Consider the following 23,791-nt stretch of genomic DNA (forward strand, 5'->3'; position numbering starts at 1 on the left):
TTAAGGTTGGTATTCAAGTTTATACGGTACACCAGTGTCAAGGTTGGTATTCATGTTTATACGGTACATCAGTGTCAAGGTTGGTATTCACGTTTATACGCTACACCAGTGTCAAGGTTGGTATTCACGTTTATACGGTACACCAGTGTCAAGGTTGGTATTCAAGTTTATACGGTACACCAGTGTCAAGGTTGGTATTCATGTTTATACGGTACACCAGTGTCAAGGTTGGTCTTCACGTTTATACGGTACACCAGTGTCAAGGTTGGTATTCCCGTTTATACAGTACACCAGTGTCAAGGTTGGTATTCACGTTTATACGGTACACCAGTGTCAAGGTTGGTATTCACGTTTATACAGTACACCAGTGTCAAGGTTGGTATTCACGTTTATACAGTACACCAGTGTCAAGGTTGGTCTTCACGTTTATACGGTACACCAGTGTCAAGGTTGGTATTCCCGTTTATACGGTACACCAGTGTCAAGGTTGGTATTCACGTTTATACGGTACACCAGTGTCAAGGTTGGTATTCACGTTTATACAGTACACCAGTGTCAAGGTTGGTATTCACGTTTATACGGTACACCAGTGTCAAGGTTGGTATTCCCGTTTATACAGTACACCAGTGTCAAAGTTGGTATTCACGTTTATACAGTACACCAGTGTCAAGGTTGGTATTCACGTTTATACAGTACACCAGTGTCAAGGTTGGTCTTCACGTTTATACGGTACACCAGTGTCAAGGTTGGTATTCACGTTTATACGGTACACCAGTGTCAAGGTTGGTATTCACGTTTATACAGTACACCAGTGTCAAGGTTGGTATTCACGTTTATACGGTACACCAGTGTCAAGGTTGGTCTTCACGTTTATACGGTACACCAGTGTCAAGGTTGGTATTCCCGTTTATACAGTACACCAGTGTCAAGGTTGGTATTCACGTTTATACGGTACACCAGTGTCAAGGTTGGTATTCACGTTTATACGGTACACCAGTGTCAAGGTTGGTATTCAAGTTTATACGGTACACCAGTGTCAAGGTTGGTATTCACGTTTATACAGTACACCAGTGTCAAGGTTGGTATTCACGTTTATACGGTACACCAGTGTCAAGTTTGGTATTCACGTTTATACAGTACACCAGTGTCAAGGTTGGTATTCACGTTTATACGGTACACCAGTGTCAAGGTTGGTATTCACGTTTATACAGTACACTAGTGTCAAGGTTGGTATTCAAGTTTATACGGTACACCAGTGTCAAGGTTGGTATTCACGTTTATACGGTACACCAGTGTCAAGGTTGGTATTCACGTTTATACAGTACACTAGTGTCAAGGTTGGTATTCAAGTTTATACGGTACACCAGTGTCAAGGTTGGTATTCACGTTTATACGGTACACCAGTGTCAAGGTTGGTATTCACGTTTATACAGTACACTAGTGTCAAGGTTGGTATTCAAGTTTATACGGTACACCAGTGTCAAGGTTGGTATTCACGTTTATACGGTACACCAGTGTCAAAGTTGGTATTCACGTTTATACGGTACACCAGTGTCAAGGTTGGTATTCACGTTTATACGGTACACCAGTGTCAAGGTTGGTATTCACGTTTATACGGTACACCAGTGTCAAAGTTGGTATTCACGTTTATACGGTACACCAGTGTCAAGGTTGGTATTCACGTTTATACGGTACACCAGTGTCAAGGTTGGTATTCACGTTTATACGGTACACCAGTGTCAAAGTTGGTATTCACGTTTATACGGTACACCAGTGTCAAGGTTGGTATTCACGTTTATACAGTACACTAGTGTCAAGGTTGGTATTCAAGTTTATACGGTACACCAGTGTCAAGGTTGGTATTCACGTTTATACGGTACACCAGTGTCAAAGTTGGTATTCACGTTTATACGGTACACCAGTGTCAAGGTTGGTATTCACGTTTATACGGTACACCAGTGTCAAGGTTGGTATTCACGTTTATACGGTACACCAGTGTCAAAGTTGGTATTCACGTTTATACGGTACACCAGTGTCAAGGTTGGTATTCACGTTTATACGGTACACCAGTGTCAAGGTTGGTATTCACGTTTATACGGTACACCAGTGTCAAAGTTGGTATTCACGTTTATACGGTACACCAGTGTCAAGGTTGGTATTCAAGTTTATACGGTACACCAGTGTCAAGGTTGGTATTCACGTTTATACGGTACACCAGTGTCAAAGTTGGTATTCACGTTTATACGGTACACCAGTGTCAAGGTTGGTATTCACGTTTATACGGTACACCAGTGTCAAGGTTGGTCTTCACGTTTATACGGTACACCAGTGTCAAGGTTGGTATTCCCGTTTATACAGTACACCAGTGTCAAGGTTGGTATTCACGTTTATACGGTACACCAGTGTCAAGGTTGGTATTCACGTTTATACAGTACACCAGTGTCAAGGTTGGTATTCAAGTTTATACGGTACACCAGTGTCAAGGTTGGTATTCATGTTTATACAGTACACTAGTGTCAAGGTTGGTATTCAAGTTTATACGGTACACCAGTGTCAAGGTTGGTATTCACATTTATACGGTACACCAGTGTCAAGGTTGGTATTCACGTTTATACGGTACACCAGTGTCAAGGTTGGTATTCACGTTTATACGGTACACCAGTGTCAAGGTTGGTATTCACGTTTATACAGTACACCAGTGTCAAGGTTGGTATTCAAGTTTATACGGTACACCAGTGTCAAGGTTGGTATTCATGTTTATACAGTACACTAGTGTCAAGGTTGGTATTCAAGTTTATACGGTACACCAGTGTCAAGGTTGGTATTCACATTTATACGGTACACCAGTGTCAAGGTTGGTATTCACGTTTATACGGTACACCAGTGTCAAGGTTGGTATTCACGTTTATACGGTACACCACTGTCAAGGTTGGTATTCACGTTTATACGGTACACCAGTGTCAAGGTTGGTATTCACGTTTATACACTACACCAGTGTCAAGGTTGGTATTCACGTTTATACGCTACACCAGTGTCAAGGTTGGTATTTACGTTTATACGGTACACCAGTGTCAATGTTGGTATTCATGTTTATACGCTACGCCAGTGTCAAGGTTGGTATTCATGTTCATACGGTACACCAGTGTCAATGTTGGTATTCACGTTTATACGCTACACCAGTGTTAAGGTTGGTATTCAAGTTTATACGGTACACCAGTGTCAAGGTTGGTATTCATGTTTATACGGTACATCAGTGTCAAGGTTGGTATTCACGTTTATACGCTACACCAGTGTCAAGGTTGGTATTCACGTTTATACGGTACACCAGTGTCAAGGTTGGTATTCAAGTTTATACGGTACACCAGTGTCAAGGTTGGTATTCATGTTTATACGGTACACCAGTGTCAAGGTTGGTCTTCACGTTTATACGGTACACCAGTGTCAAGGTTGGTATTCCCGTTTATACAGTACACCAGTGTCAAGGTTGGTATTCACGTTTATACGGTACACCAGTGTCAAGGTTGGTATTCACGTTTATACAGTACACCAGTGTCAAGGTTGGTATTCACGTTTATACAGTACACCAGTGTCAAGGTTGGTCTTCACGTTTATACGGTACACCAGTGTCAAGGTTGGTATTCCCGTTTATACGGTACACCAGTGTCAAGGTTGGTATTCACGTTTATACGGTACACCAGTGTCAAGGTTGGTATTCACGTTTATACAGTACACCAGTGTCAAGGTTGGTATTCACGTTTATACGGTACACCAGTGTCAAGGTTGGTATTCCCGTTTATACAGTACACCAGTGTCAAAGTTGGTATTCACGTTTATACAGTACACCAGTGTCAAGGTTGGTATTCACGTTTATACAGTACACCAGTGTCAAGGTTGGTCTTCACGTTTATACGGTACACCAGTGTCAAGGTTGGTATTCACGTTTATACGGTACACCAGTGTCAAGGTTGGTATTCACGTTTATACAGTACACCAGTGTCAAGGTTGGTATTCACGTTTATACGGTACACCAGTGTCAAGGTTGGTCTTCACGTTTATACGGTACACCAGTGTCAAGGTTGGTATTCCCGTTTATACAGTACACCAGTGTCAAGGTTGGTATTCACGTTTATACGGTACACCAGTGTCAAGGTTGGTATTCACGTTTATACGGTACACCAGTGTCAAGGTTGGTATTCAAGTTTATACGGTACACCAGTGTCAAGGTTGGTATTCACGTTTATACAGTACACCAGTGTCAAGGTTGGTATTCACGTTTATACGGTACACCAGTGTCAAGTTTGGTATTCACGTTTATACAGTACACCAGTGTCAAGGTTGGTATTCACGTTTATACGGTACACCAGTGTCAAGGTTGGTATTCACGTTTATACAGTACACTAGTGTCAAGGTTGGTATTCAAGTTTATACGGTACACCAGTGTCAAGGTTGGTATTCACGTTTATACGGTACACCAGTGTCAAGGTTGGTATTCACGTTTATACAGTACACTAGTGTCAAGGTTGGTATTCAAGTTTATACGGTACACCAGTGTCAAGGTTGGTATTCACGTTTATACGGTACACCAGTGTCAAGGTTGGTATTCACGTTTATACAGTACACTAGTGTCAAGGTTGGTATTCAAGTTTATACGGTACACCAGTGTCAAGGTTGGTATTCACGTTTATACGGTACACCAGTGTCAAAGTTGGTATTCACGTTTATACGGTACACCAGTGTCAAGGTTGGTATTCACGTTTATACGGTACACCAGTGTCAAGGTTGGTATTCACGTTTATACGGTACACCAGTGTCAAAGTTGGTATTCACGTTTATACGGTACACCAGTGTCAAGGTTGGTATTCACGTTTATACGGTACACCAGTGTCAAGGTTGGTATTCACGTTTATACGGTACACCAGTGTCAAAGTTGGTATTCACGTTTATACGGTACACCAGTGTCAAGGTTGGTATTCACGTTTATACAGTACACTAGTGTCAAGGTTGGTATTCAAGTTTATACGGTACACCAGTGTCAAGGTTGGTATTCACGTTTATACGGTACACCAGTGTCAAAGTTGGTATTCACGTTTATACGGTACACCAGTGTCAAGGTTGGTATTCACGTTTATACGGTACACCAGTGTCAAGGTTGGTATTCACGTTTATACGGTACACCAGTGTCAAAGTTGGTATTCACGTTTATACGGTACACCAGTGTCAAGGTTGGTATTCACGTTTATACGGTACACCAGTGTCAAGGTTGGTATTCACGTTTATACGGTACACCAGTGTCAAAGTTGGTATTCACGTTTATACGGTACACCAGTGTCAAGGTTGGTATTCAAGTTTATACGGTACACCAGTGTCAAGGTTGGTATTCACGTTTATACGGTACACCAGTGTCAAAGTTGGTATTCACGTTTATACGGTACACCAGTGTCAAGGTTGGTATTCACGTTTATACGGTACACCAGTGTCAAGGTTGGTCTTCACGTTTATACGGTACACCAGTGTCAAGGTTGGTATTCCCGTTTATACAGTACACCAGTGTCAAGGTTGGTATTCACGTTTATACGGTACACCAGTGTCAAGGTTGGTATTCACGTTTATACAGTACACCAGTGTCAAGGTTGGTATTCAAGTTTATACGGTACACCAGTGTCAAGGTTGGTATTCATGTTTATACAGTACACTAGTGTCAAGGTTGGTATTCAAGTTTATACGGTACACCAGTGTCAAGGTTGGTATTCACATTTATACGGTACACCAGTGTCAAGGTTGGTATTCACGTTTATACGGTACACCAGTGTCAAGGTTGGTATTCACGTTTATACGGTACACCAGTGTCAAGGTTGGTATTCACGTTTATACAGTACACCAGTGTCAAGGTTGGTATTCAAGTTTATACGGTACACCAGTGTCAAGGTTGGTATTCATGTTTATACAGTACACTAGTGTCAAGGTTGGTATTCAAGTTTATACGGTACACCAGTGTCAAGGTTGGTATTCACATTTATACGGTACACCAGTGTCAAGGTTGGTATTCACGTTTATACGGTACACCAGTGTCAAGGTTGGTATTCACGTTTATACGGTACACCAGTGTCAAAGTTGGTCTTTCCTCAAGACACAACTGGGTTGAAGGTAGATCGGTTTGAGCTACCAAAATGTTGGTTTCTGGACGACCTCTACTCTACCAACTGAGCCAATGCCATCCAATCCCATAAAAGAGGAAATCACATCTGCATTCAGTGCATAAAAATCTGGTTCGCACCAATTTGGGGACTTTTACAAATGATTTCCAAATTAATAATCTGTGATGTGCGAAGAGGACACAATGTAATCCATCTTTTTTGTTTTCATATCTCAACTCCTCATAACATCACTCCTTCGGGACAAACGGTTGCATAAACTCCTTACAAAGTTTCCATATTCAGCAAAGTTCTTGGGGTCCAACAGCTGAAATCAATATTTGTATTGTTTGAAGTAGCAGAACCAAACGTTTAGCACAATGGTGGGAACATAAAAACCCTGAATAAAACTGAGATGAAGTAGAGGTTGTGTGAAGAAATATCGTGTGATCGACTTAGATGGACACACGGAGGCAGACAATTACTGCATTTTCCGGACCACTAAATGTTGCATCGATGATGTTTTACAGACCGTTTTCAAGTCGTTTTCTGACAGTCGCTTCAATATGTATACTGTATATATGTTTGACCGCCGATAAAAACACTTTGCTTACCAAAAACCGGATGTAAACCAAACAAACTCCGTAGTCTAGAGCCTTGTCAGCATGTCTGTGATGTTGACGTAATTTTAATATTTACCAGGTACACCTGCGTACAGCAATCTATAAAATGTTTAAATATCAAGAGGACAGTAGCGGCTGTCACTATTCAATCTGTACTGGAAGAGACAATCGGTCCAAGTATGCACAGTATGTCACTTCCTGGACTTCCTGCATTTTTTAATTGTTTTTTAATGACAAGAGCCTTGCAGGGAGGAGATAGTCTCTGTGTATTTTCCTGACCTAACGTATATTTCCATCCATCAATCCATTTTCTACCACTTATTCCCTTTGGGGTCGCGGGGGGCGCTGGTGCCTAGCTCAGCTACAATCGGGCAGAAGGCCGCGTACACCCTGGACAGGTCGCGACCTCATCGCAGGACTAACACAGATAGACAGACAACATTCACACACTAGGGACCATTTAGTGTTGCCAATCAACCTATCCCCAGGTGCATGTCTTTGGAAGTGGGAGGAAGCCGGAGTACCCGGAGGGAACCCACGCATTCACGGGGAGAACATGCAAACTCCACACAGAAAGATCCCGAGCCCGGGATTGAACCCAGGACTACTCAGGACCTTCGTATTGTGAGGTAGACGCACTAACCCCTCTGCCAGCGCGAAGCCCTAACGTATATATATATATATATATCTCTTATTTCCAAAATTGTGTACACTACTGAATTGGGGTCCTATGGCCACTTATGTGGACATGTATACTGCCATCTGGTTGTGTCAGAAGAGTATAATGTACAAAGGTTTGAAAAAAATAAGTGTAAAAATAAGAATTGGCATGTCACCAAACATGAAGTACACGGTTGTGTACTTATGGATTAAGTACATCATATCAAAAGATGATTCTTAGTTTTTATTCTAACTAGGGTCCAATAAGCCCAAATAGGAAAGAGAAATTAAAAAAAAAAGTATGTAAACAAACAGCTTGGGCCTTAAGAGGTTAAATCAACAACGGAGCAGCATCTTCTCATCAGTGGCTCACTAGTGCAACAACAACGCCAGAAATGTGTCCTGGAACTCTCTAACAACTAAAGCTCCTTGGGTGAATAATGTAAACTCACAACACCGGTATGTTTTAGCGCTCCCATAGAGAGTTTACTGACAGATATAAGTTAAAACTTTACACCACTTTATATTAGAAATGGCCCGTAACAAGAAGACAGTGAAAAAGAAGAAGCTTGAGACTACGGAACTGGCATGGACTACAATGGCGGAAATGCGCAAATTTTCAGGACTTATGCAGATCCCAAAAACAGATCAGCAGGTACCATAGGTAAGACAAGTTAGTTTTGCATAATATTTCAAAACAAAACGCCAGATAGTATGTCTTACCTCATACACACAGCATAATAATACTTCTGTCTACGGTAGCCGTAATGTGAGTGTGTGAATTATATTTATATAGCGCTTTTCTCTAGTGACTCAAAGCGCTTTACATAGGGAAACTCAATATCGAAGTTACATTTAAACCAGTGTGGGTGGCACTGGGAGCAGGTGGGTAAAGTGTCTTGCCCAAGGACACAATGGCAGTGACTAGGATGGCGGAAGCGGGAATCGAACCTGCAACCCTCAAGTTGCTGGCACGGCCACTCTACCAACTGAGCTAAGCCGCCCCAAACGCAAACAATCCATCAAGTGGTGCGGCTTCAAAGTCGTACTAAAACATTTTGACGCATTTTTGAGCGCCGTGTGTAATGTTTTTTTATTCTCAACGGAACATTTAAAATGTTGGTGTTGTTTACTGGCGTCATATTGCAGTCTACACTTATCTCTTATGTGTGACTGCCATCTACTGGTCACACTTATCATTACACCATGCACCAAATGAAATGATAGTTATTATGTTTTCTTTTTCTCAATGGAACATTTCAAATGTTGGTGTTGTTTACTGGCGTCATATTGCAGTCTACACTTATCTCTTATGTGTGACTGCCATCTACTGGTCACACTTATCATTACACCATGTACCAAATGAAATGATAGTCATTATGTTTTTTATTCTCAATGGAACATTTAAAATGTTGGTGTTGTTTACTGGTGTCATATTGCAGTCTACACTTATCTCTTATGTGTGACTGCCATCTACTGGTCCCACTTATCATTACACCGTGTACCAAATGAAATGATAGTTATTATGTTTTTTATTCTCAATGGAACATTTAAAATGTTGGTGTTGTTTACTGGCGTCATATTGCAGTCTACGCTTATCTCTTATGTGTGACTGCCATCTACTGGTCACACTTATCATTACACCATGTACCAAATGAAATGATAGTTATTATGTTTTTTATTCTCGATGGAACATTTAAAATGTTGGTGTTGTTTCCCGGCGTCATATTGCAACCTACACTTATCGCTTATGTGTGACTGCCATCTACTTGTCACACTTATCATTACACCATGTACCAAATGAAATGATAGTTATTATGTTTTTTATTCTCAATGGAACATTTAAAATGTTGGTGTTGTTTACTGGCGTCATATTGCAGTTGTCACTTATCTCTTATGTGTGACTGCCATCTACTGGTCACACTTATCATTACACCATGTACCAAATGAAATGATAGTTATGTTTTTTATTCTCAATGGAACATTTAAAATGTTGGTGTTGTTTACTGGCGTCATATTGCAGTCTACGCTTATCTCTTATGTGTGACTGCCATCTACTGGTCACACTTATCATTACACCATCTACCAAATGAAATGATAGTTATTCTGTTTTTTATTCTCAATGGAACATTTAAAATGTCGGTGTTGTTTACTGGCGTCATATTGCAGTCTACACTTATCTCTTATGTGTGACTGCCATCTACTGGTCACACTTATCATTACACCATATACCAAATGGAATTATAGTCTGAAAAATACGGTCATTTTTGACATTGGAATGGAATGAAGTATTAGTAAGGAAAGAAGGAAGTAGGTGTGACTATCCTCTACGGTATGTGCTGTACCTTCTCTCTTCATGCCCATGGCTAAACACTTTTGGTAGCGGCAGTACTGGCAGCGGTTCCTTTGGCGCTTGTCGATGACGCAGTCCTTATTGTCGCGGCAGGTGTAGGTGAGGTCTTTGCGCACCGTCCTTTTGAAGAATCCTTTGCAGCCCTCGCAGCTGTACACGCCGTAGTGTTTGCCTGGGGGGGGGCGAGATAGACACCTTCAGTTTGTTGACAGATAGGCGCGACATTTACTGAGCGCTCATTCGCAACGCCGTCAGAAGGGAACGGACAAGAACAATCACATGGAAATGCCAAAAAAAAAAACCCCGACAACGCAGTTTTATTGTTATGATAGACCAGGGGTCACCAACCTTTTTAAAACCAAGAGCTACTTCTTGGGTAGTGATTAATGCGAAGGGCTACCAGTTTGAAACACACTTAAATAAAATACCAGAAATAGCCAATTTGCTCAATTTACCTTTAATAAATAAATCTGTATATATATAAAAAATGGGTATTTCTGTCTGTCATTCCGTCGTGCATTTTTTTCCTTTCTTGTAGAGAATAAATGATGAAAAAAACACTTAATTGAACGGTTTAAAAGAGGAGAAAACACGAAAAAAATGAAAATTAAATTTTGAAACATAGTTTATCTTCAATTTCGACTCTTGGGGGCGGCATTGCTCGGTTGGTAGAGCGGCTGTGTCAGCAACTTGAGGGTTGCCGGTTCGATTCCCGCTTCCGCCATCCTAGTCACTGCCGTTGTGTCCTTGGGCAAGACACTTGACCCACCTGCTCCCAGTGCCACCCACACTGGTTTAAATGTAACTTAGATATTGGGTTTCCCTATGTAAAGCGCTTTGAGTCACTAGAGAAAAGCGCTATATAAATATAATTCACTTCACTTCACTTTAAAACTCAAAATTCAACCGAAAAAAATAAAGAGAAAAACTAGCTAATTCGAATATTTTTGAAAAAAATAAAAGAATTTATGGAAAATCATTAGTCATTTTTCCTGATTAAGATTAATTTTAGAATTTTGATGACATGTTTTAAATAGGTTAAAATCCAATCTGCACTTTGATAGAATATATAACAAATTGGACCAAGCTATATTTCTAACAAAGACAAATCATCATTTCTTCCAAATTTTCCAGAACACAAATGTTTTATTGAATTCAAAAGACATTGAAATAATTTAAATATGATTCTACAGATTCTCTCGATTTGCCAGAAACATTTTTTTTTATTTTAATCATAGTAAGTTTGAAGACACATTTCACAAATATTCTTGGTCGAAAAAACAGAAGCTAAAATGAGGAATTAAATTAACTTTTTATTATTATTCTTTAAAATAAAAAAAATAAATTTACTTGAACATTGATTTAAATTGTCAGGAAAGAAAAGGAAGGAATTTAAAAGGTAAAAAGGTATATGTGTTTAAAAATCCTAAAATCATTTTTAAAGTTGTATTTTTCGCTAAAATCGTCTTTCTGAAAGTTATGAGAAGCAAAGTAAAAAAAAAAAAGAATTTATTTAAACAAGTGAAGACTAAGTCTTTCAAATATTTTCTTGGATTTTCAAATTCTATTTGAGTTTTGTCTCTCTTAGAATTAAAAATGTCAAGTAAAGCGAGACCAGCTTGCTAGTAAAAAAATACAATTTAAAAAGTAGAGGCAGCTCACTGGTAAGTGCTGCTATTTGAGCTATTTTTAGAACAGGCCAGCGGGCGACTCATCTGGTCCTTACGGGCGACCTGGTGCCCGCGGGCATCGTGTTGGTGACCCCTGCTGTAAGAGGTGCGTGCGACTCACCTGAGGAGCGGTCGCCGCAGATGGCACAGATGTGTTTGGTGAGTGACAGGGCAGTGCCAGAGGGCTGGGCGGGCACCTTCATCACGCCGTTGAGGCCCAGCGGGGGTTTGATGTCCTCTGTGCTGCTGACCGAGTTCATGGGGGAGTTCAGCTGGAACATCAACGTACACAAACACACACGCACACGGGTCACAAAGCGGCGCCGGCACGTCATTACAGACGGGTGATGCTAAGTATGCAACACGTGCTAAAAAGAGGCGAGGGGGGAGGAGGGGGGGTGATGCAGACACCCGCAGATAAAACTGTCATGGTGGTAATTTGATGCCTGCAATACTCCTTCTCTCTTCCATCCTGCAGTTTATCTCACTCCATTCTATCTCACACCATTCTATCTCACACCATTCTATCTCACACCATTCTATCTCACTTCATTCTATCTCACTTCATTCTATCACACCATTCTATCTCACACCATTCTATCTCACACCATTCTATCTCACACCATTCTATCTCACACCATTCTATCTCACTTCATTCTATCACACCATTCTATCTCACTTCATTCTATCACACCATTCTATCTCACACCATTCTATCTCACACCATTCTATCTCACACCATTCTATCTCACACCATTCTATCTCACTTCATTCTATCTCACACCATTCTATCTCACTCCATTCTATCTCACACCATTCTATCTCACACCATTCTATCTCACTCCATTCTATCTCACACCATTCTATCTCACTCCATTCTATCTCACACCATTCTATCTCACACCATTCTATCTCACTCCATTCTATCTCACACCATTCTATCTCACACCATTCTATCTCACTTCATTCTATCTCACTTCATTCTATCTCACACCATTCTATCTCACACCATTCTATCTCACACCATTCTATCTCACACCATTCTATCTCACACCATTCTATCTCACTTCATTCTATCTCACTTCATTCTATCACACCATTCTATCTCACACCATTCTATCTCACACCATTCTATCTCACACCATTCTATCTCACACCATTCTATCTCACTTCATTCTATCTCACACCATTCTATCTCACACCATTCTATCTCACTTCATTCTATCTCACAGCATTCTATCTCACACCATTCTATCTCACTTCATTCTATCTCACACCATTCTATCTCACTTCATTCTATCACACCATTCTATCTCACACCATTCTATCTCACACTATTCTATCTCACACCATTCTATCTCACACCATTCTATCTCACTTCATTCTATCTCACACCATTCTATCTCACACCATTCTATCTCACACCATTCTATCTCACACCATTCTATCTCACTTCATTCTATCTCACACCATTCTATCTCACACCATTCTATCTCACACCATTCTATCTCACTTCATTCTATCTCACTTCATTCTATCTCACTTCATTCTATCTCACACCATTCTATCTCACACCATTCTATCTCACACCATTCTATCTCACTTCATTCTATCTCACACCATTCTATCTCACACCATTCTATCTCACTTCATTCTATCTCACAGCATTCTATCTCACACCATTCTATCTCACTCCATTCTATCTCACACCATTCTATCTCACACCATTCTATCTCACTTCATTCTATCTCACTTCATTCTATCACACCATTCTATCTCACACCATTCTATCTCACACCATTCTATCTCACACCATTCTATCTCACACCTTTCTATCTCACACCATTCTATCTCACTTCATTCTATCTCACACTATTCTATCTCACACCATTCTATCTCACACCTTTCTATCTCACACCATTCCATCTCACACCATTCTATCTCACACCATTCTATCTCACACCATTCTACCCCAGGAAGTCATTTCTGCATGCTGTTGCCAGGCTGACCAGGACCCCAAATGTACCACAATCAGAACTCCATACCGGACAGTCGTACCTCAGTTTTTAAAACTCATTTATATACTCTAGCCTTTAAATTGACCCCCCTTTTTAGACCAGTTGATCTGCCGTTTCTCTTCTTTTCTCCTCTGCCCCCCTCTCCCTTGTAGAGGGGGGAGGAGAGTGGCAGCAACACATTACAAAAAAAGTTGGCAAAGCCAGCGGCGTTTCTGGGTGTTGTTGATAAATGGCTTTGGATTTGCATAGTACAATTTTAACTTGTACTTACAGATGTAGAGACCAAATGTAGTTACTGACAGTGGTTTTCTGAAGTGTTCCTGAGCCCATGTGGTTATATCATTTACACACCGATGTTTGACGCAATGTGAAATTTGGTGGAGGAGGAATTATGATGTGGGGTTATTTTTAAGGAGTTGGCCATGGCCCCTTAGTTTCAGTGAAAGGAACTTTGAATACTCCGGGATACCAAAACATTTTTGGCCAATTCCATGCTCCCAAACTTTTGGGAACAGTTTGGAGCGGGCCCCTACCTCTTCCAACATGACTGTGCACCAGTACACAGCAAAGTCCATAAAGACATGGATGACAGAGTCTGGTGTGGATGAACTTGACTGGCCTGCACAGAGTCCTGACCTGAACCCGATACAACACCTTTGGGATGAATTAGATTGAAGACTGAGAGCCAGGCCTTCTCGACCAAACATCAGTGTGTGACCTCACCAATGCGCTTTTGAAGAATGGTGGAACATTCCTATAAACACAGTCTGCAACCTCGTGGACAGCCTTCTTAGGCTGTCATAGGATGCCACCTGTGCAACAAATTCAGTTGTGATAGTTCCTTGCTCCTAAATATTCCAAAGTCAACTGTTGGCTTAATTATAATTATAGTAAAATTTGTTGTAGGAGGAATTATTGTGGGGTTGTTTTTCGGTAGTTGGGCTTGGCCCCTTAGTGCAGTAAAAGGAACTTTGAATGCTCCAGGATACCAAAATATTTTTGGACAATTTCATGCTCCCAAACTTGTGGGAACAGTTTGGAGCGGACCCCTACCTCTTCCAACATGACTGTGCACCAGTGCACAAAGCAAAGTCCATAAAGACATGAATGACAGAGTCTGGTGTGGATGAACTTGACTGGCCTGCACAGAGTCCTGACCTGAACCCGATACAACACCTTTGGGATGAATTAGATTGAAGACTGAGAGCCAGGCCTTCTCGACCAAACATCAGTGTGTGACCTCACCAATGCGCTTTAGAAGAATGGTGGAAAAATCCTATAAACACACTCTGCAACCTTGTGGACAGCCTTCTTAGGCTGTCATAGGATGCCACCTGTGCGACAAACCCAGTTGTGAAATGTCCTCGCTCCTAAATATTCCAAAGTCAACTGTTGGCTTAATTATAATAAAAAGTGTAAAAATTGTTGTAGGAGGAATTATTGTGGGGTTGTTTTTTGGTAGTTGGGCTTGGCCCCTTAGTGCAGTGAAAGGAACTTTGAATGCTCCAGGATACCAAAAATTTTTCGGAAAATACAATGCTCCCAAACTTGTGGGAACAGTTTGACTGTGCACCAGTGCACAAAGCAAAGTCCATAAAGACATGGATGACAGAGTCTGGTGTGGATGAACTTGACTGGCCTGCACAGAGTCCTGACCTGAACCCGATATAACACCTTTGGGATGAATTAGAATGGAGACTGAGAGCCAGGCTTTCAATGTGTGACCTCACCAATGCGCTTCTGGAAGAATGGTGGAAAATTCCTATAAACGCACTCCGCAACCTTGTGGACAGCCTTGCCAGAAGAGTTGAAGCTGTAATAGCTGTGTTTTTTTTCTTTCCAAAATTACGATTTGAATTGTGGTTCTTATAATTTATACATAAAATTGCAAAAATAACTATTGAAGGACTGTCCATCGACTTAGTTTTTTTTCAAAGTTCCGCTCAATATAACAGCTTGCAATAATTTACTTTGAAAAAAAAGCTGAATATTCTAGAAACACTTACAAAATGGATACAAGTAAAGTACCATGCGGTTCTATTCGAGTCAGCAGAATCTGACAATATAATCACATTGTACAATGCATGGTTGCTAAAGCCGAAGAAGGCAAGTCCAGGCAAACAAGAACACACCACTCGCTCCCTTTTTCAAGGTCTTAAAGTTGAGAGTCGGAGAGACAAACAAAGCTTGGCGGCACAACGCACGTTTGCGGAGATTCACACACTGTGCTCCAAACCAGATGCTGAAGCGTCAAAAAGGGAAAAAGCACAACTTATGCAACTTTTTATATCCACTTTTATGGAACTTAGTCCGGCATGTGTGCTGTCATGGGAACCTAAGTTGGACCTAGACTAAAAAAAATAAAAAAATAATAAAAATCAAAGCTGATGTGGGTTTCAATGTTTGGCTGGTTCACTCAGTTCAAAAGTTTAAAGCCCTGCTCGTCACTAAAACACACAAACACACACTTGCAGCTGACTTCAGAGCAAAACAGTTGATAACACAACAGAAACAATAAATAGCAATTAGAGATGTCCGATAATGGCTTTTTTTTTGCTGATATCCGATATTGTCCAACTCTTAATTACCGATTCCGATATCAACCGATACCGATACATACGGCCGTGGAATGAACACATTATTATGCTGTGGAGAGGCGGAGCAGCAGGACACGCTGGAGCCCGGCCCAAGATGGTGGTGAAGAGGCGGAGACGACGACCGAGCAGAGATCAGGTGCGTGCCTCGCGCAACGGGAAACAATTGACGTATCTCCTCTCAGCGTATAAAAGGGGAGAAGGAGGAGAGAACGAGGCAGAAGGCGGAGGAGAGCCCGCAGAGACCTGAAAGCAACAGAGAGCAAGACGACGCGGCCGACCGAAGCAACCGAGGAGCGTGCAGCAGAGAAGGAGCTGAAAAGCGACCAGACCTAAAGATAAGCTTTGCTTGAAAAATAAAGCAAGTCAAACCTGCTCAATCCTGTCCTTCCTGAGTGGTCCATGGAACCCGCACGACGACAGTGTGAGTCGTTCACATATGCCTAATTTTGTTGTGATGCCCCCGCTGGATGAATTAAACAATGTAACAAGCTTTTCCAAAATAAATCAACTCAAGTTATGGAAAAAAAAAAAAAAGTGCCAACATGGCACTGCCATATTTATTATTGAAGCCACAAAGTGCATTATTTTTTTCCAACATGCCTCAAAACAGCAGCTTGGAATTTGGGACATGCTCTCCCGGAGAGAGCATGAGGAGGTTGAGGTGGGCGTGGTTCTTGGGTAGCGGGGGTGTATATATATTTCCCACCTACAGCTTTCTTCCTTGACGTCTCCATTATTCATTGAACAAATTGCAAAAAATTCAGCAACACAGATGTCCATAATAGTGTGGGATTATGCGATGAAAAGAGACGAATTATAGCTGGGAACGGTGCTGGAACAAGATGTCCTCTACAATATGTGACGTCATGCGCACGCGTCATCATACCGCGACGTTTTAGTATGATAATTCCACGCGAAATTTAAAATTGCAATTTAGTAAACTAAATTAGCATGTGTTGCAATGTTAATATTTCATCATTGATATATAAACTATCAGACTGTGTGGTCGCTAGTAGTGGCTTTCAGTTAGGCCCTTTAAAGTAATCAAACCACCTGCTTGGTACCAATTTCCAGGCCTTACCTCACTTGAACGCGAGTGTCTAGTCTTTTGCCCGCAAGCAGAACTCGAACAGAGGCGTGTTGTCAGCCGGGATGCTTTCCATCAAACCCTCCGGTGCCTGACAGACAAAAAAAAAAAAAAGCCCCAAAAAACTCTTCTTTTCGCAATCTATTTCCAGTGGAACCTGCAAGTCATCCTCAGGTCCCGACCGCGGTGATGGAGGCAAGGCAGGGGGGGGATTAAAGTAGCTCAGGACCGTTACTGGAAATAAAAAACATGCTCCCTCCACACAGGAACTGTGTGTTTAGCTTGATCATGTTAAGAAACCCCTTGACAATCCGACACTGCATGCGCCCTGTTTTTTCTGGACTGGAAGTGGAAGTGGAAGGCTGTTCTCCAAACTTTCGCAGACTTAGCGAGATAAACAAATGAGGGGCATTTCATCTCAAGGACTGAAATGTAGGACGTGGGACTCCCTGCAGTACAATGTGCAACATGAGTGGATGTGATTCCCCCCGCTGAATAACCAGAGATGTGTTACATAATACGCGGAAAACATTTGGCTGGTACCTCCAGTGCAACAAGGGCTGTGTGTACGAACCCCGTTTCCATATGAGTTGGGAAATTGTGTTAAATGTAAAAATAAACGGAATACAATGATTAACAAATCCTTTTCAACCCATATTCAGTTGAATATGCTACAAAGACAACATATTTGATGTTTTTTGTTTGCAAATAATCATTAACTTTAGAATTTAAAGCCGGTAACACGTGACAAAGAAGTTGGGAAAGGTGGCAATAAATACTCTGGAATGCCCTCCCGGTAACAGTTCGAGATGCTACCTCAGTAGAAGCATTTAAGTCTCACCTTAAAACTCATCTGTATACTCTAGCCTTTAAGTAAACCTCCTTTTTAGACCAGTTGATCTGCCGCTTCTTTTCTTTTTTCTCCTATGTCCCCCCCTCCCTTGTGGAGGGGGTCCGGTCCGATGACCATGGATGAAGTACTGGCTGTCCAGAGTCGAGACCCAGGATGGACCGCTCGTCGGGACCCAGGATGGACCGCTCGCCTGTATCGGTTGGGGACATCTCTACGCTGCTGATCCGCTTGAGATGGTTTCCTGTGGACGGGACTCTCGCTGCTGTCTTGGATCCACTTGAACTGAACTCTCGCGGCTGTGTTGGAGCCACTATGGATTGAACTTTCACAGTATCATGTTAGACCCGCTCGACATCCATTGCTTTCGGTCCCCTAGAGGGGGGGGTTGCCCACATCTGAGGTCCTCTCCAAGGTTTCTCATAGTCAGCATTGTCACTGGCGTCCCACTGGATGTGAATTCTCCCTGCCCACTGGGTGTGAGTTTTCCTTGCCCTTTTGTGGGTTCTTCCGAGGATGTTGTAGTCATTAATGATTTGTGCAGTCCTTTGAGACATTTGTGATTTGGGGCTATATAAATAAACATTGATTGAATGATTGATAAAGTTGAGAAATGCTCATCAAACACTTATTTGGAGCATCCCACAGGTGTGCAGGCTAATTGGGAACAGGTGGGTGCCATGATTGGCTATAAAAACAGCTTCCCAAAAAATGCTCAGTCTTTCACAAGAAAGGATGGGGCGAGGTACACCCCTTTGTCCACAACTGTGTGAGCAAATAGTCAAACAGTTTAAGAACAACCTTTCTCAAAGTGCAATCGCAAGAAATTTGGGGATTTCAACATCTACACTCCGTAATATCATCAAAAGGTTCAGAGAATCTGGAGAAATTACTCCACGTAAGCGGCATGGCCGGAAACCCACATTTAATGACCGTGACCTTCGATCCCTCAGACGGCACTGTATCAAAAACCGACATTAATCTCTAAAGGATATCACCACATGGGCTCAGGAACACTTTAGAAAATCACTGTCACTAAATACAGTTGGTCGCTACATCTGTAAGTGCAAGTTAAAGCTCTACTATGCAAAGCGAAAGCCATTTATCAACAACATCCAGAAATGCCGCCGGCTTTTCTGGGCCCGAGATCATCTAAGATGGACTGATGCAAAGTTGAAAAGTTTTCTGTGGTCTGACGAGTCCACATTTCAAATTGTTTTTGGAAATATTCGACATCCGGACCAAAGGGGAAGCGAACCATCCAGACTGTTATCGACGCAAAGTTCAAAAGCCAGCATCTGTGATGGTATGGGGGTGCATTAGTGCCCAAGGCATGGGTAACTTACACATCTGTGAAGGCACCGTTAATGCTGAAAGGTACATACAGGTTTCGGAACAACATATGCTGCCATCTAAGCACCGTCTTTTCATGGACGCCCCTGCTTATTTCAGCAAGACAATGCCAAGCCACATTCAGCACGTGTTACAACAGTGTGGCTTTGTAAAAAAAGAGTGCGGGTACTTTCCTGGCCCGCCTTCAGTCCAGACCTGTCTCCCATCATAAATGTGTGGCACATTATGAAGCGTAAAATACGACAGCGGAGACCCCGGACTGTTGAACAACTGAAGCTCTACATAAAACAAGAATGGGAAAGAATTTCACTTTCAAAGCTTCAACAATTAGTTTCTTCAGTTCACAAAAATTTATTGAGTGTTGTTAAAAGAAAAGGTGATGTAACACATTGGTGAACATGCCCTTTCCCAACTACTTTGGCACGTGTTGCAGCCATGAAATTCTAAGTTAATTGTAACGATTATGAGTTTGAACATCAAATATGTGGTCTTTGTAGCATATTCAACTGAATATGGGTTGAAAAGGATTTGCAATCATTGTATTCTGTTTATATTTACATCTAACGCAATTTCCCAACTCATATGGAAACGGGGTTTGTACTTCGTTCTTCATAGAATATAAATAAATGATAAATGGGTTGTACTTGTATAGCGCTTTTCTACCTTCAAGGTACTCAAAGCGCTTTGACACTACTTCCACATTTACCCATTCACACACACATTCACACACTGATGGAGGGAGCTGCCATGCAAGGCGCCAACCAGCAACCATCAGGAGCAATGGGTGAAGTGTCTTGCTCAGGACACAACGGACGTGACGAGGTTGGTTCTAGGTGGGATTTGAACCAGTGACCCTCGGGTTGCGCACGGCCACTCTCCCACTGCGCCACGTATAGAACTGATGTATGTCATTTGCCAGACTCCTAAACAATTCAACCAGGTCAAAATGATGTTCTTAAAAGGGCGGATGTGGACAAGAGCAGTGGTTACTAAACTTTTTCACCTCGAAAAAAATCCCTTGGTTCTCCAACTACTGCCTTAATGAACAATATTAGAATAAAGTAGCATAGTAGGCCTACTTATTCATAAAAAACAAGGCTGAGGTTTAATTTAACAGGGAGCCAGATGAGGTGGTTCGAGCATCTGGTCAGGATGCCACCCAAACGCCTCCCTAGGGAGGTGTTTCGAGCACGGTAGGAGGCCACGGGGCAGACCCAGGACACGTTGGGAAGACTATGTCTCCCAACTGGTCTGGGAAGTGGCTGGGGAGAGGGAAGTCTGGGCTTCCCTGCTTAGGCTGCTGCCCGGATAAATGGTAAATGGGTTGTACTTGAAGCGACCCAGTTGAGAATCAACTCCTCCAAGTCCGAGTCCATGGTTCTCGCCGGAAAAGGGTGTAGTGCCATCTCCGGGTTGGGGAGGAGACCCCGCCCCCAAGTGGAGGAGTTCAAGTACCTCAGAGTCTTGTTCACAAGTGAGGGAAGAGTGGATGGTGAGATCGACAGGCGGATCGGTGCGGCGTTTTCAGTAATGCGGACGCTGTATCGATCCGTTGTGGTGAAGAAGGAGCTGAGCCGGAAGGCAAAGCTCTCAATTTACCGGTGGATTTACGTTCCCATCCTCACCTATGGTCATGAGTTAGCTAACCCTAACCCTTACCGTTACAGATAGGGTGAGAAGCTCTGTTATTCGGGAGGAGCTAAAAGTAAAGCTGCTACTCCTCCACATGGAGAGAAGCCAGATGAGGATGTTCGGGCACGTCCGACCGGTAGGAGGCCACGGGGAAGACCCAGGACACGTTGGGAAGACTATGTCTCCCGGCTGGCCTGGGAACGCCTCGGGATCCCCCGGGAAGAGCTGGATGAAGTGGCTGGGGAGAGGAAAGTCTGGGCTTCCCTGCTTAGGCTGCTGCCCCCGCGAACCGACCTCGGATAAATGGTAAATGGGTTGTACTTGTACAGCACTTTTCTACTTTTTTTTTAAGGAACTCAAAGCGCTTTGACACTATTTCCATATTCACCCATTCATACACACATTCACACACTGATGGTTGGAGCTGCCATGCAAGGCGCTAACCATAACCCATCAGGAGGAAAGGTGAAGTGTCTTGCTCAAGGACACAACGAACGTGACTAGGGCAGTAAAAGGTGGGGATTGAACCAGTAACCCTCAGATTGCTGGCACGGCCACTCACCCAACTTTGCCAATCCGTCCCCGGATAAACGGAAGAAGATGGATGGATGGATTTAAGACTTATGGCTACTGTAACATTACAGTTTGAACAGTAACACTGTATTTTAGTATCCTGGTTGAATTTTTGACCAGTCCTCTTCACATAATTGGTGCAGTTCCGCTAAATGTGTTGGTTTTCAGACATGGACTTGTTTCTTCAGCATTGTCCACACGTTTAGGTACAAAGTTGGGCGCAGTTGAGTGTTCCAACACACGTCAAAAGTGGTAAAGGAATGGCAAAAGCAGGCTTGAATGAATGTTTAAGGATGGCCTTAGTGTGGACAATGCTGAAGAAACAAGTCCATGTCAGAAAACCAACACATTTAGCTGAAATACACCAATTTTGATTATTGACACAATATTGTAATAAGACAGGTACATTGATCATTTTATATAACAATGATGATGAGAAAGCAATTTTTTTGATTCATAAAATAAAGTGCGTGTGTAGACAAGTTTCACTATTTGGATAGGAAAAAAAAACCTTTACATTTTTATGTTTTTTTTTTTACCGTGAAATATTATTTGTATTTCTATACCTTACTCTAATGTTATCAAGATTATTTCCTTTTTCCAGCATTTTCCCCATTTTTTTTTAACATGTCCAAAATAAACTACTACTAATACTACTACTACTAAGTAAAGAATATCAGAAACATTTATTTAAGTGGACAAAATATAACCTAAGCATGATCGTTAAAATCCACACTTTGTGTTATTAATGCGTGAAACTGCAATCTAAACACGGAAGTGTAGCTCCTCTCCTCTAAATGCAAGTGCTCCTACAGCATGAATACAAAGGTAAAATGGTGCCTCCCGGTAACAGTTCGAGATGCCACCTCAGTAGAAGCATTTAAGTCTCACCTTAAAACTCATTTGTATACTCTAGCCTTTAAATAGACTCACTTTTTAGACCAGTTGATCTGCCGTTTCTTTTCTTTTTCTTCTATGTCCCACTCTCCCTTGTGGAGGGGGTCCGGTCCGATCCGGTGGCCATGTACTGCTTGCCTGTGTATCGGCTCGGGACATCTCTGTGCTGCTGATCCGCCTCCGCTTGGGATGGTTTCCTGCTGGCTCCGCTGTGAACGGGACTCTCGCTGCTGTGTTGGATGCGCTTTGGACTGGACTCTTGCGACTGTGTTGGATCCATTATGGATTGAACTTTCACAGTATCATGTTAGACCCGCTCGACATCCATTGCTTTCCTCCTCTCTAAGGTTCTCATAGTCATCATTGTCACCGACGTCCCGCTGGGTCATTATTGTCACCGATGTCCCACTGGGTGTGAGTTTTCCTTGCCCTTATGTGGGCCTACCGAGGATGTCGTAGTGGTTTGTGCAGCCCTTTGAGACACTAGTGATCTAGGGCTATATAAGTAAACATTGATTGATTGATTGATTGATTGCTACAAAATAGAAAACCTGGCAAGACACCAAGGCACTGCAGGTATTTTTTTTTTAATTCTCTTTAAAAACGTGCTTGTGTCCTTTTCGTGTTGAGCTGTTTTAATAAGCATAATGTTTAAAAAAAAATAAAAAATTTTGTTTCGGTTTGACAGCATGTGGCCAAATGTTATGTTTGCAGAAACATGACTTTGCACAGCCTCTATTTTTATCTCCTCGGTCAAAAAAGTACTGCGTCACGACATTCGTGTCCGGACTCTTCCTTCATTGTAATTCCCGTTAAAGACCCGTCTTTACCGAGATGGTCTCATAAACAATTAGTATGCAATGGAAACACATCGGAGGGAGGGGAAAAAAATGAAAGGAGTCGTCCCTGGAGTGAGCGGAGGAGAAAAGGGAAGACGAGCAGAGACAGTTGAGGCCGCTGCTTAAGACGGCTTAGTTTGATTCAGAGCACAGACTTTGCTCAGAAAGACACTTCAAAAGCAAAGATCAAATCCGAGTGTACCACTCTTCAATACATAACCCTCTTGTGGAACTCCAGTTGCTTTCCAGTTCAAGGGCACCTTTTTTTTTTTTTAACTTAGAGAAAGTTATCTGCACAGAATAGGGATTGAACGGTCTGTAACAGGGCTAGTCAACTCAAGAAAGCTAAGGTCCATGGGGCAGGATTCTTCCTTTGACAATGATTCTTATGTTGTATAAAACTCATCTGTATACTCTAGCCTTTAAATAGACCTCCTTTTTAGACCAGTTGATCTGCCGCTTCTTTTCTTTCTCCTATGTCCTCCCTTGTGGAGGGGGTCCGGTCCGA

General features: G+C 42.1%; 1 protein-coding gene across 2 annotated transcripts in view; it reads right to left on the reverse strand.

The window, feature by feature from the left end:
• LOC133536502 (retinoic acid receptor RXR-alpha-A) overlaps positions 1 to 23,791 on the reverse strand; it is a 298,975-nt gene that overhangs the window by 66,347 nt on the left and 208,837 nt on the right. For both annotated transcript variants that reach the window (XM_061877084.1, XM_061877085.1), the window contains exons 4-5: positions 11,559 to 11,709; positions 9,760 to 9,939 (exon numbers count right to left, since the gene is read on the reverse strand). In XM_061877084.1, the coding sequence (XP_061733068.1) occupies positions 9,760 to 9,939; positions 11,559 to 11,709 (331 nt within the window). The remainder of the gene's footprint in view (positions 1 to 9,759; positions 9,940 to 11,558; positions 11,710 to 23,791) is intronic.

The sequence above is a fragment of the Nerophis ophidion genome, linkage group LG17, assembly GCF_033978795.1.
Source record: "Nerophis ophidion isolate RoL-2023_Sa linkage group LG17, RoL_Noph_v1.0, whole genome shotgun sequence".
Classification (NCBI taxonomy): Eukaryota; Metazoa; Chordata; class Actinopteri; order Syngnathiformes; family Syngnathidae; genus Nerophis; species Nerophis ophidion.